Source organism: Oncorhynchus tshawytscha, linkage group LG04 (genome assembly GCF_018296145.1).
Source record: "Oncorhynchus tshawytscha isolate Ot180627B linkage group LG04, Otsh_v2.0, whole genome shotgun sequence".
NCBI classification, from domain to species: Eukaryota; Metazoa; Chordata; class Actinopteri; order Salmoniformes; family Salmonidae; genus Oncorhynchus; species Oncorhynchus tshawytscha.
The window spans coordinates 26,570,199-26,584,237 of NC_056432.1; the positions used below are offsets into that span (position 1 = coordinate 26,570,199).

Consider the following 14,039-nt stretch of genomic DNA (forward strand, 5'->3'; position numbering starts at 1 on the left):
ATCATCTGACTGGATTTGGGAGAAGGAGAAATGGGGAAGGCTTGGGTGAGTTGCTGTGGGGGGTGCAGTGCTGTTGACCGGGTTAGGGGTAGCCAGGTGGAAAGCATGGCCAGCCGTAGAAAAATGCTTACTGAAATTCTCAATTATAGTGGATTTATCGGTGGTGACAGAGTTTCCTATCCTCAGTGCAGTGGGCAGCTGGGAGGAGGTGTTCTTATTCTCCATGGACTTTATAGAGTCCCAGAACGTTTTTGAGTTTGTGTTGCAGGAAGCAAATTTCTGCTTGAAAAAGCTAGCCTTTGCTTTTCTAACTGCCTGTGTATATTGGTTTTCAGCTTCCCTGAAAAGTTGCATATCACGGGGGCTGTTCAATGCTAATGCAGAACGCATAGGATGTTTTTGTCTTGGTTAAGGGCAGTCAGGTCTGGAGAGAACCAAGGGCTATATCTGTTCCTGGTTATACATTTCTTGAATAGGGCAAGCTTATTTAAGATGGTGAGGAAGGCATTTAAAAAAAAAACAGGCATCCTCTACTGACGGGAGTTAACGTAACATGTTAACGTAACATGCAGGTGACATGCAGACGTTAGTAAGGCAGCCACACAGTGGTACAGTTTCCTGGGCTTAATTAAGGCCTTTATCACCCCCCATAGAGACTCCTTCAAGGGGTGAATGGGAGTGAATTGGGCGCTCGCTCAAAAATCCAACATTAGAATGAATTACGTGAACAACAAGGACAACATTACTTATAATTTCCGAGATCTTAGATATTTTACTCGTTATTTGTAATATCGTATAGTTTTGAAATCGTGACAATGCGTACTTTTGAGGAAAATAAGCACTTTCTCGACTCATTTCCTGTCATTTTACAAGGGATTTCGTGACGATTAGTTTAGCAACCGCGTGACCTGATTGGTCGACAGTCTGCTGGGTTGGCCGTTATACATTTCTACATTCATTGACTAATGAGATGCCTATCTCCTTATTTCTTAAAGTATTTATGTTAAAGTGAGTCCCTAAAAGGTTCATCTCAAGGCTAAGGCTGGAGAAGCAAAATCTAGAAAATCTTTGTTTATGACAAGCACACCTCATTTATTTATGTTTTTTCACTGTAAATATGTTGGAGGCATCCCTATGGTTCAAATTATGTATACTCCTTGCACAATTAAATAAAGGGGCCAATTGCCTAGTCTAGTCCACCATCTCTCTCTCTCTCTCTCTCTCTCTCTCTCTCTCTCTCTCTCTCTCTCTCTCTCTGTGTGTTGTGTGTTAATTGACAAAATAGACACATTTATTTTCTTGATTATGACTGAGAGAATAACTATGATCATAATTTCTCCTGATGCGTTCTGCAGGCAATCTTGACTCTGAGTGAAATATGGTTGTGAAAGAAATGTAATATTCCCCCCACCTTGTTGAGAACTCCCTGGGACACCCTCAAGGACCCATAGGGGACCCTGGACTCCAATTTGGGCCATAGTTGCAGTCTGTGAAGTTCATAAACAATCTGTTTTCAAATATTAGGATAATAGACCTAGAGTGGCAAAGATACCTCCTGGAGAAAATATAGTGTGTATCTAGTCATAGAATATTTCTCAATATAGACTGAGTATGAATAAAACAGATTTGTAGGCTATAAGCTACAAACGTTGTTTTCAAATAATATGAAGCGACAGTTTTTGACTTTTCTGATTTGCCACTTTAGCAATGTCTAGATTTCATCAATAGGTGGTGCTCAAGTTCTATGATTTCATATACATTCTTCAAAATGGCTTTCCTCCAGGTTTTTCTCTCCATCCAGCTCCATTTGTATACAAAAACAAAGATACAGCACTCTCTAACATAAGAATATTGAGATGTCTATTTTAGGAGCAGCAGTAGTGCTGTAGTGCTGGTTTCTCACATGTGCCTGCATATTGCAGGGTGATGCACTATCGTAATAGGATAGTGTCTGTTTGCAAATTCAGTCACTATCAACATTTAAGTAATATTGAGATACAATTTAAATGATTATCTGCATTGTCTTGGTCTATTTAATGGGCTGTAGGCTTTCTGGAGTTCTAGCTTGCAGTGCAGAGAATGGTCTTTAACGTGACATGGCTGATTTGATTTACAGTTTGTCAATGCATCAGTTAGACGAGGATGTTCCATTTATTCAGTCTTCAAGTAATTCCGACTGTCCTTCAGGGCTATCTGATAGAAGTGTGAATAACTACAGACTTTCCACATACATAGTGTTTTTTTTGGTCCTAAATTGTAAGACCAACAAAAATAAAGGGGAAAGACTAAATACCAAGTTGTTATTGTGTCCTTCAACTTAGTCTATGTATCACATTGTATGATCATTGTTTTAGTGATTTGTACGGTTTACTCGAGAGCCTTGATATGTCTGAATATAAGGCTCTGCATGGTTTACTCTAGAAGAGAAATGCAAAGAGAAAGGTCAGTCTTTATTTTCGGTTTATTATACATGGGTTATAAACGTCACAAAATAGAAAATTGGGTGACATCTTGCAGGAGGAAAAAATAGCAACTTTAGATTTGTCAGGCTCTATCAATGGAAACATAACATGCTTGTTTCAGTGCTGTGTAGATGCATTAGGAGACATTCTGTATCATTTATGTTCAAGTGCAAAAGAAGCTCATAGCAGCTCAAAGCTCCAACTTATCATTACCAATATGTCCTGTTTAAATGTTAAGTTGCTCTTTTGTTTCTTCTTTTTATTGCATTTGTGTGTTCATTTACAGGTATGAAATACATTGGGCGGAATAGGATATTAATAGATATTCTTCAACAAATGTGTTAGTTAAAACATTTTTTTCCTCAACCAAAAATAGTAGTACTAATATTTCATATATCTTCGAAAATAATATTCAATTCCCAAGCATTGAATGTCAGTTTATTATAACCATTGTCAGTCTTATCATGAGCATAATCAATATTAAAATACCTGAATATAAATAACGTGCTTTAAGCAAAATAAATGTTCATTTGCAATGTCAAGCAAATGCACCACATTAATTTACAGTCAAGAGTCAAGCCTTACAAAACAAATCCACACATTGCTTTCTGTCAAATGCATTTTCTACTGAAGGCCACTATCAAACAAGTTATCAAGCGTGTTACAATGAATTTAGCAGTGTAGAATCAGTACAAAATCTAAACAAAGTGATGAAAGAGGGTGCAATTCAAATGCCTAAAACAAAATCAACAACTGGGAAACTCAAGGGGTGAGAGGATTCAGAGCGTAGATGTAGACACCTGATTTTTTTTATCCATATGTAGGCATAATGAAAGTATTATTATCAGCAGTGATATTAATAGTATTAACTAAGATTTCTACCCAGACCCTGGCACAACACAGCAATTTCAAGAGATTCTTGATATTCAAATTAGAATAATTTCTGGGTATATTGAAGCATCTGCAGAAATACAACGGTCAGTATTTTTAAAATATATTCCAGCTGCTGAGAAAAGCTTCAACAAGTAGAACACTAGATTATGCTTTGAAGCTTTAATCTAGTTTACTTTAGAAATGCTCTTAATTGTAGTGCCTCCCTCAGTTATATTCAGTTATATTTTGTATTATTTGTGCTTGTTCCAACCCAGTTCATATGGTATCAACACAGACAGTACCTTGTCTAAACAGGGATTAAAACTAAATAATGACTTGTAAATACAGTATGACCATTTTACATGCAGATCAAACTATTTCAGTGTAACAGGATCAAGACAATGCTACTTCAACCAAAAACTACAATGATAAAGTGTTACATTATAGTTTGTTTGTGTGTGCAACGTCAGTCAACCTTTCCTGCACATTGTTTGTATGAATCGCTTCTAAATGATATCTAATTCTTAGTGATTAATATGCAAACATTACTACTGGTAGTCTTATTAAAGGGATACTTCAGGATTTTGGCAATTAAGCCCTTTTTCTAAATCCCCAGAGTCAGATGAACTCATGGATACCATTTCTATGTCTCTGCATCCAGTTTGAAGGAAGTTAGAGGTAGTTTCGTGAGCCAATGCTAACTAGCGTTAGCACGAAGAGTGGAAGTCTATGGTATCTACTAGCATGCTGGCAGTTACCATAGACATCCAGTCATTGCGCTAACGCTAGTTAGTAATTGTGCTAGTTAGAGACATAAAATAGTATCCACGAGTTCATGTGATAATGAGGAAATAGATAAAGGGCTTCACTGATAAAATCCTGAAGTATCCCTTTAACAATCTTCCTTTCTGATGTAAAATACATGTGTATCTACAAACATCCATCATAAATATCTGTTAAATCACATGTACATACATGTACATATAGGTGACATCAGAGGTGCACAGGTCAGTACTATATAATATCATCGAGGAGATGGGGGGTACCCACCCAGTCTAGCGTTCTGGGCTCAGAAGCAGCCATGATCATACACATGAACTGCTTCCCTGTTCTCTTATCTATGGGGTAAATGGTAGTGGGCGTGAATCTCTTGTTGCTCTCCACAAATTCACAGAGTTGACGGTATATTTTGGGATACTCATGACGCAGGAAGACTCCCCTGGTCCTGAGCTCACGTTGGATATTGATAAAGCAGATCTCTCTGGCTTTCATACCCTCCTTTCCCTCTTTGTCAATATCAGGTGTGCCTGGTGGCGGGGTGAGAATGAGTGTCTCCATGTCACTTTCCTTCTTGAAGACCTTTTTATCTGGGCTGGAGGAGGCCAACGAAATCTTTGCATATTTTCGGACTGTTGGTGTTTGGACTCTTGGTGAAGGTCTGTTAGGCACTAGTTCACCAACAGCGATGGATACATTCAAGAGAAAACATTCATTGGGGTCATACTCATTGCCAGCCTGATGCAGGTCCTTACAGTAATCCCCCAGGTTGTCTTTGAAGCTGTCCAGCTCTCTTAGAGACAGATATGTTGGGGACATGACAAGGCTCTCAAGCCCAACCTTCAGGAAGTTGTCAGCGGTCCCTGGGTTAGCAAAGCCCAGGAAAAGAATGCCTCTCCCTCTGGAAAGGTAGCCAGCTTTGGCAATGCGAGAGAAGGCTTTATGGATCTCAAAGTTCTCTCTGCAGTACTTCAGCATGTGCCTGCACACACTACTGATACGCCCATATAGACAGTTCTCTTTATGGCTGTCCCAGTCATCCCGACGGCAGTTCCGGGAGCAGTAGAAGGTGTAGCAACTATGACAGGATTTGAAGTAAAGACAGGCATTGAACAGGGTCTCTGTCCGCTTGCACTTCTTGTTGGCACACATCATGGTGTCATCGTCGTCTGTGCTGTGGTCTGGGGAGATCTCCTCTGGACTCCTTTGTATGCTCTGTAAGCCATCACACCCACTGTCTGGGTCTTTGATTGTGTCAGGGCTGGTTTTAGTGGAGGCGATTGGTGAGCTCAGAGTTCCTAGACTCTCTAGGCCTCCTAGACTCTCTAGGCCTGAAGATATTAGCTTTCCTTTTTCATCATCCTCACTAATCAACTGTTTTAGTTGGTCCATTAGATCCTGACTAGGCCGCCTGCTGGTCGAGGGTTTGTAATCAGTGACAAGATCAGCTAGCAGCTCGTCCAGTTGCTCTAGGCTCTGCTGCAGGGAATAATCTTTGTGTTGTCTGTCTTTGGTCAGCTCCGCTGACTCAGATGGCTGCTCTTGATGACGAACAACATTTAGAGTTGGCACCTTTTCACAATCCAGTGCATCCCAGGTGGCTGAACGCACATCTTGCAGTTTGTGGTTGCGTGCGCGTATGTCATTGTCGGTTATCGTGATCTCAGGAGTTACAAACCATAGCCCAGCCTTAGTGTTCCTTCCAGGATTGTTTGGACCTTTCTCTAAGGAGTTTTCAGAGAGGGACAGGGCAGCATAGCGCCTTGGTGAACTAGATAGATTGAGTATAACTGGCTTTGGTGTATCATTAGGAAACAGAGCATGTCTCCCCTGATATAACAGATTATCATAGCTGCGTCCACACGGCACTGCTTGCTCCCTGTCATGACGAGGATAAAGAATATTGTCCCAGGACTTTGAGTGTTTTCTGACTTCTGCTCCCAGTCTGGTTGGCTCCACATAACTGTTTTCAAACCAGGGGGACATTACTGGCTCTTGTCTTACTCTCTGTGGTGTCAGCTGAGAGGACTGGTTAGAGTATCCAGATATACTTGAACAATACCAGTCATCTGCATAGGCCTGGGACATTTGTGTACGTCGACGGCCCTCCGTGTGATATGCCCTGTAAGGAATATACTGTTCTGCTGGGGGGTTGTACGGCTTGCTGTATAACATCCTGGAGCCATTAGACTGACAGGGATAGCCCCTGGGTTCTTCCCCATAGTACGCTCTTGCCTGTTGTGTTTGAGAAAAGTATGGCCCTGCCTCGCTTGTGGAGTAAGGTCTGGTATAGACAGCCTGCACAGGGTCTCTGCTGGACATGTGTTGCTCTGTGTAATATGGCCGGACTGGGAGAGTGTGAACCCAACGAGTCCGTGGATCATGCACATACTGACCATTAAGAGTACTGCCTTGGCTGGTGAGGCTGGAGTTATCATCCTGATAGTACGCTCTAGCAGGGGGGTGGACAGGGTATCTGGTCGGATCCTCAGTGTAGAAGAATTTAGTGGGTATATTGGGGTTTGAAAGAGTCCTCTGCTCCCTTGACAAGTATTCCCTTGGCATTATAGTGGAGGGCACCCTTCGCATGTCTACTGGCTGGATGTAGCTGGGGGGCCCGCAGGTAGTGTACTGATATGTTTGTCTATAATCGCCACTGTAACAGTCGTTTGGTGTGGGTGTCCGTACCTGCCGTGGCACAGACAGACCTCTGCTCTGACTGAAGTAGGAGTATCTCTGCCAGGGATGTTCAGTCCTCATGCTCTGAGACCTCCTGGATGTGTGCTGCAGGACCGCTGCATCTGGCTTGATATCCACACGACACCTGACATGAGGAGTGATGGCTGGCTCATCCTGTTTACTCTCCTCAGAGAAACAGTCTGAGACATAGAGGGGAGAGTGTGGTTGCAGTTTTATAGGGTGTACCTCGTTCGAAAAAGCCTGGTTAGAGGAGTAAGAGTCCCGGTGTGGTTCAGATGTCCTTAGAGGGGGGTCTGGTACAGCCTGTGGGACACCTCGTCCTCTCCTGGTTACCGGTGGAGAGACTGACATGGGCACAGGGGTAAAGGTGGTCTTGACTCTGGGAGCACTTTTTGATCTTGTCCTTTTCTTTGAATCTGACCTCGTGGCCTGACTGGTTTTGTCTGGGTTGGCATGCTGTGGTGGGGGTAGTCTAGTGTTGAACAGATCAGGGGATGAGAAACGGAGGTGTCCTGGATGATCCAGGCCATTCCAGGTCACCTCTTTATGCACCCTCTGATGCTCAGTCCTCTTGTAAGGATACTCCATTGAGGCAGAAAAGGGCTGTGGGTCGTCCAATGACTCAAGGTAGTCAAAGCTACGGCAGTGTCTTTTGTTAATGGTTTCCGTGTGTCGCTCCAGTTTGTCAATCATTTGCGAGTCACATTGTTGGAAGGGGCTGAGCGAAATGGAGTGCCCAGTGATGGGATTTAGTTTGATGTCCCGATACAGAGTAGATACCAGTATATCAGGGGGATCTGTGCGTGTCATCTTATAGGGACTCCTCCGATCTCCCCATTCAGATTGATTCAAGATCAATATGGCCTGAGAAAAGAAAGAGAAAAGCATTTTATATCCATATTAAAACATACACAAATGTTCTTTAAAAATGTAGAAGTGGTTCTACACAGACATTAACATGTTATGATGACAGAGATGAACAAAATAAATAATCAAATGATTATTTAATTCAGCACTTTTATCTTCCATACTGTAGGCCTATTTCATTCCAGATCCAATGAAAAGAAGGAAAAGTTCACATCTAGTAAAGCATCTTAAACTTGAAGCCTGTAATCTGTGGATTTTCATACAGCTTGAGAAGAAACAGATGAAGCAACGTGCTTTTCTGCAGTGTGCCACACAAGGTTGTTCTAATTTTAGGAGAGTGGGAAATCTCGATTTTACTGCCCATCATATTGCCAAGATGCTTTACACAGCATCTAAATCTAAGACTAATATCTTGTACAAGATCAACACTTGAGAAACATACTCTTAGAAGTACGTGCTATCTAGAACCTAAAAGGGTTCTTCATCTGTCCCGATAGGAGAACCCTTTGAAGAACACTATTTGGATCCAGCTAGAACCCTTTGGTTCCAGGTAGAACCCCTTTGGGTTCCATGTAAAAGCCTTTCCATAAAGGGTTTTACATGGAACCCAAAAGAGTTCTACCTGGAACCAAAAAGGGTTCTATCTGGAATCAAAAAGTGTTCTCTTATGGGAACAACCGAAGAACCCCTTTGGAAACCTTTTTCTAAGTGTGTAGTAATATAGACAAGGCCCATAAATTGACATTTAAAAAGAGAGAAACAATTAAAGTAACAAATACTGAAACTGTGGCTGTTCCCCTCAAAAAAAGTACTGCATTTCTAAGAGGTAGTAAATTATCAGTATTGTATTGTAATGGCAAATCAGACTTAGTCTTAGTGGGATCTTGCATACAAAGTCTGGTCATGAAAATAGTGCAAAACTGTATCTGTACAGATATCTGTATCTGTATCTGTAATCATTCACTCTAGAGAAAAATAGTCACTAAATCATAATTCAATGGTTTGTTTCAAGCACTTTGGGAATGATTGTGTAAGGATCCAAACCTACAGTAGCCTGCAAAAGTATTCACCCCCTTGGCATTTTTCCCATTTTGTTGCCTTACAACCTGGAATTAAAATGTATTTTTGGGAGGTTAGTATCATTTGATTTACACAACATTCCTACCACTTTGAAGATGCAAAATATTTTCTATTGTGAAGCAAACAAGAAATATGATTAAAAAAACAGAAAACTTGAGCGTGCATAACTATTCACGCCCATGAAAGTCAATACTTTGTAGAGCCACCTTTTGCAGCAATTACAGCTGCAAGTCTCTTGGGGTATGTCTCTATAAGCTTGGCACATCTAGCCACTGGGATTTTTGCCCATTCTTCAAGGCAAAACTGCTCCAGCTCCTTCAAGTTGGATGGGTTCCGCTGGTGTACAGCAATCTTTAAGTCATACCACAGATTCTCAATTGGATTGAGGTCTGGGCTTTGACTAGGCCATTCCAAGACATTTAAAAGTTTCCCCTTAAACCACTTGAGTGTTGCTTTAGCAGTATGCTTAGGGTCATTGTCCTGCTGGAAGGTGAACCTCTGTCCCAGTCTCAAATCTCTAGAAGACTGAAACAGGTTTCCCTCAAGAATTTCCCTGTATTTAGCACCATCCATCATTACTTCAATTCTGACCAGTTTCCCAGACCCTGCCAATGATAAACATCCCCACAGCATGATGCTGCCACCACCATGCTTCACTGTGGGGATGGTATTCTCGAGGTGGTGAGCTCAATTTTTGTCTCGTCTAACCAGAGTAATTTCTTCCATATATTTTTTTACACCTTTATTTTACTAGGCAAGTCAGTTAAGAACAAATTCTTATTTTCAATGACGGCCTAGGAACAGTGGGTTAACTCCCTTGTTCAGGGGCAGAACGACAGATTTGTACCTTGTCAGCTCGGGGATTCGATCTTGCAACCTTTTGGTAACTAGTCCAACACTCTAACCACTAGGCTACGCTGCCACCCCACATGCCTTTTGGCGAACAACAAACGTGTTTGCTTATTTCTTTCTTTAAGCAATGTCTTTTTTTGTGGCCACTCTTCCGTAAAGCCCAGCTCTGTGGAGTGTACAGCTTAAAGTGGTCCTATGGACAGATACTCCAATCTCCGCTGTGGAGCTTTGCAGCTCCTTCAGGGTTATCTTTGGTCTCTTTGTTGCGTCTCTGATTAATGCCCTCCTTGCCTGGGCCATGATTTTTGGTGGGCGGCCCTCTTTATTTAACTAATTATGTGACTTCTGAAGGTAATTGGTTACACCAGATCTTATTTAGGGGCTTCATAGCAAAGGGGGTGAATAGATATGCACGCAACACTTTTCAGTTTTAAAAATATATATATTTTATTTTTGAAAGAAGTTATTTTTTTCATTGCACTTCACCAATTTTGACTATTTTGTGTATGTCCATTAAATGAAATACAAATAAAAATACATTTAAATGTCAGGTTGTAATACAACAAAATGGAAAAATGCCAAGGAGGATGAATACTTTTGCATGGCACTGTATATATGTAACTACCGACGCCGGAGATGACAAGCAGGTACGGGGAGTCAAAATTTATTCAGGAACAGACAGGTAACAAAACAGGAACAGCGTCAGCACACGGGTAAATAACGACAAATGACAATTAATGCTGAAGCAGAGAACAGAGCGGGGAACCAGACAGATATAGTTGAGGTAATGACAGAGGTGATTGAGTCCAGGTGAGTCCAATAATTGCTGAAGCGCATGGCGGGGGGATGGCCCGACGATCTGGCTGGGGCGTGAAAGCCTGTCGATCCTGCTGAGGCGTGGGAGCCCAATGATCCGGCGGAGGCGTAACAGCCTGACGAGCTGGCTAGGCATAAAAAGCTGACGATCCGGCTGAGGCCCGATGTGGGATGGGCGGCTTCGAGCCAACCGAGGCAAGAACCTCTCACACCAGCTAGGGCGTGACAGCTCGAAGAGCTGGATTAGACACCCCCTGTTCCATCGGCAGCACTCCCCGATGCTTCGTATGAAGGCTTCAGCATTCTGTAACAACCGACGCCGGAGATGAGAAGCAGATACGGAGAGTCAATATTTATTCAGGAACAGACAGATAACAAAAAAGGAACAGCGTCAGCACACAGGTAAACAACGACAAATGACAATTAATGCTGAAGAAGGGAACAGAGCGGGGAACCAGACAGATATAGGAGAGGTAATGAGAGAGGTGATTGAGTCCAGGTGAGTCCAATAATCGCTGATGCACGTGACGGGGGAAGGCAGGTGTGCGTAATGCTGGGGAGCCTGGCACCTTCGAGCGCCAGTGCGGGGGAGCGGGAGCAGTCGTGACAATATATACAAAAAGTATAATAGTGACTGGCAACTCCTCAGTAAATAACTCCCTTTCCATTGATTGTAGACAACAGTCAATCCCCTCCCACCCAAAAATAAAGGCTATGTAAGATGCCAATGGTTTGTTTTCAAGAGTCAAGATCACTGACTCTTTGTTTCACACAATAAATAGATTTTCAACAGAATAGATTCAGTGGAATAGTGGCTTTCAGTACACACAGAGTATTTCACTAGTACATAGCTTGCTATTCATATCTTAAACAACAGTACATTGTAATAAACAAAGGGGTATAGTTGACCACTATTTATATGAAGAAATGGAATATAAATAATGTGTCTCTGTTTAAAACCAAGAATAAGGGAGTATCTGAGTATCCATGTTTCAAATAGTGCAAACATTTCAATATTTTTGCACATAGACCTTGCTTGTAATGCTTTTTCGTTTGACTTTTAAAGCATATTTTCATGACAGAGAGACAAACATAGAGGCTCCCTTGTTGGCTCTCGCCCATGAGCTAACCCTGAGATACCATCTGTTCATCCTGAGGAGAGAGGTCTGACCAAACGTCTCCCCCGTCTCCACAACACACCTAAATATAATCTACACACAGCCATCATAACCTTACCAGACCTACAGATACTATTAAATAATGTACCATGGTTACAGTCACTGACTCATCTTGTAATTGCAATTTTCAAACCCGATTTCGACATACAGCAAATATGTCCTTTTGAAATATTACACCATATAACACAATTGGTAACTAACAACCTGGTATCAAAATATTTAAAAATTGTGTGTTTGTTTAAATGAATGTCAACAATATAATTATTGGATTATTATTATGTTACTACTATTTTACAATGTTATTTCTAAGGAAATACACAGTAAATATTGTGGCAGACTGTAAGATGAAGCATAACCAAATATTTTTTGACAAGATAAATGTTTTTAATTATGGCTATTTATTTTTCATTACATTGGTCGCCGTCTAATTGATGGCCACCTCTGAAATGCCACTGAAGCATGAATATTCTCTAATCAATCTGACATCTGTATCAGCCATGCTACCCAAAATAGCAAAGATGATGGAATTAATTAATAATATACAGTATTACTCAGAAAGTAGGTAAATTGACAACACTGACATTGAAGTGCAGACGTATGTGTGTGTGTGTGTGTGTGTGTGTGTGTGTGTGTGTGTGTGTGTGTGTGTGTGTGTGTGTGTGTGTGTGTGTGTGTACAATCATACCCTCTTTCCACCATTATGCAATCCATAATGCTATCGCCCAACAAAACAAAGTCGCCTGATTTGCTCTCATGCTGATAAAGGCATTGAATGTCCTTTTTAGATGGTAAGTCATTAGTGACAGCATTTTTTAAATAAAAGGTCACAGAGGATGCAGATGTATTGCCTTGGTACTGTATGTCCTTTGGTTAAAGAAGGCTCTTTATCCTGAGGCTAATAAAATAAGAAAACACACCTTTGAGCTAAACTATGGTGGATCTCTGGAATGTGTAACTTTTTGTCTCTTCTGATGTTGCTGAAATCCAGATATCAGAATTAACATTATATGGCTGAATCGTGATAGCCCTACTCTGTTCACATTGTCTCATTCGAAAATTAGGAAATCATTGCAATCTGGAGAAAATAGCCATTTACCTGACAGTAATGTCTTCAGTATACTGAGTAGGCGACAGACATCGTTTATTTGGTTTATGCATAGGCCTATACACAATATAATACTTGTCCATGATTATGTAGGCCTATATAATCGATGGAAGAGAGACTTGAGTTCAAATAAAATATTTTTCCATAGGCTACAGAAGTGCATCAAGGGGCAAGCGGGACCACTTTCACTTTAACACTGTAAACTATTACAAATAACATTGGCTACACTCACATACCACATGCCATGTCGCCTGGATACACTCAGCACACACTGAAACATTCAAATAGGCTAGTTTTCAATAGATGCTCGACGGGCCAGTTATGCACTCTCTCTACGTGAAACGAATCCAACTTAACCTACATAGGCAACCTGTCCGTGTCGCAAATTGTCAAATTCCCTCAAAACAATTGATAAGAAAGTAAACAGTTTATCCACAGAAACAACTGTTGGGAAAATGCATTGATACAATAGGTCTAATATGCGCTATTGTAACAGTGTCATGATTTGATCCGATGGCTGCATTTGAAAGGACAGTGATCATTGAGATTTTCTATTTTCAAATGTGTGATTTTGGCACACCAAGATCTGAAGCACACTTTGTCCTCGTTTATTGATGCGGCACGGCATTGCTGACCCAATGTATTTGAGCATCGAAGACATCATCGGAGGAGAGGTAATCACACGCTCAAATAGACCAAAATGTTGTGTCTGCACTCAGAGGAAAAACGGAGAATTTTGAAACCCGTTCTTTCATTCCATCATCAAATAGGAGTGGATATCATCTTACCCTTCACGCCAATGATCCGCTTCCATCATATGTAGGCTACATGATCAATCCTTGGCTCCTGTTAGGTGCAGTTTTACAACATTTCTTATACAGTCTTTATAAAAATCATGCCATCTTCGCATTTAGTGCTACATGTTGTCCACAACACAGTCAACAGTGATTTAGTGCGCCCTCATGGTTTATCTGAAGCATTCATAGCAATAAGGGGGTGTGTCTGAGTCTGCGCTTATGGGCATTAAATGACGCACTCGCGTGCATTAGCATGTGGGTTCGTATGCTTGCGTGCTGATGAGCGTTTATAAGGGACTTTGTCATGCTTATTAAATACATGTCTCTGATAAGAATTGCATACTGTCTGTGTTCATGAAAGTAGCTGCAGACACAAAAATTAAGGGTATTTTTTCATCACTGTTCATATGGGAAGATAATTCACCAATCATTTTCGCTGAGCTCTCACAGGTATCCTGTCAATGAAAATTAACTCTTCATTATTTGCTTAATTTATTATTATTAATTAATTTATTAAACTGACATTATTTCC

General features: G+C 41.1%; 1 protein-coding gene across 1 annotated transcript; it reads right to left on the reverse strand.

The window, feature by feature from the left end:
- Positions 1 to 4,029: 4,029 nt before the first annotated feature.
- LOC112248428 (apical junction component 1 homolog) lies at positions 4,030 to 13,675 on the reverse strand. Its single transcript, XM_024417451.2, has 2 exons — positions 13,499 to 13,675; positions 4,030 to 7,676 (listed from the first exon to the last, which is right to left on the reverse strand). The coding sequence occupies exon 2, from the start codon at positions 7,620 to 7,622 to the stop codon at positions 4,350 to 4,352; it is 3,273 nt and encodes a 1,090-aa protein (XP_024273219.1). The 5' UTR covers positions 7,623 to 7,676; positions 13,499 to 13,675; the 3' UTR covers positions 4,030 to 4,349.
- Between the last annotated feature and the right edge of the window lie 364 nt (positions 13,676 to 14,039).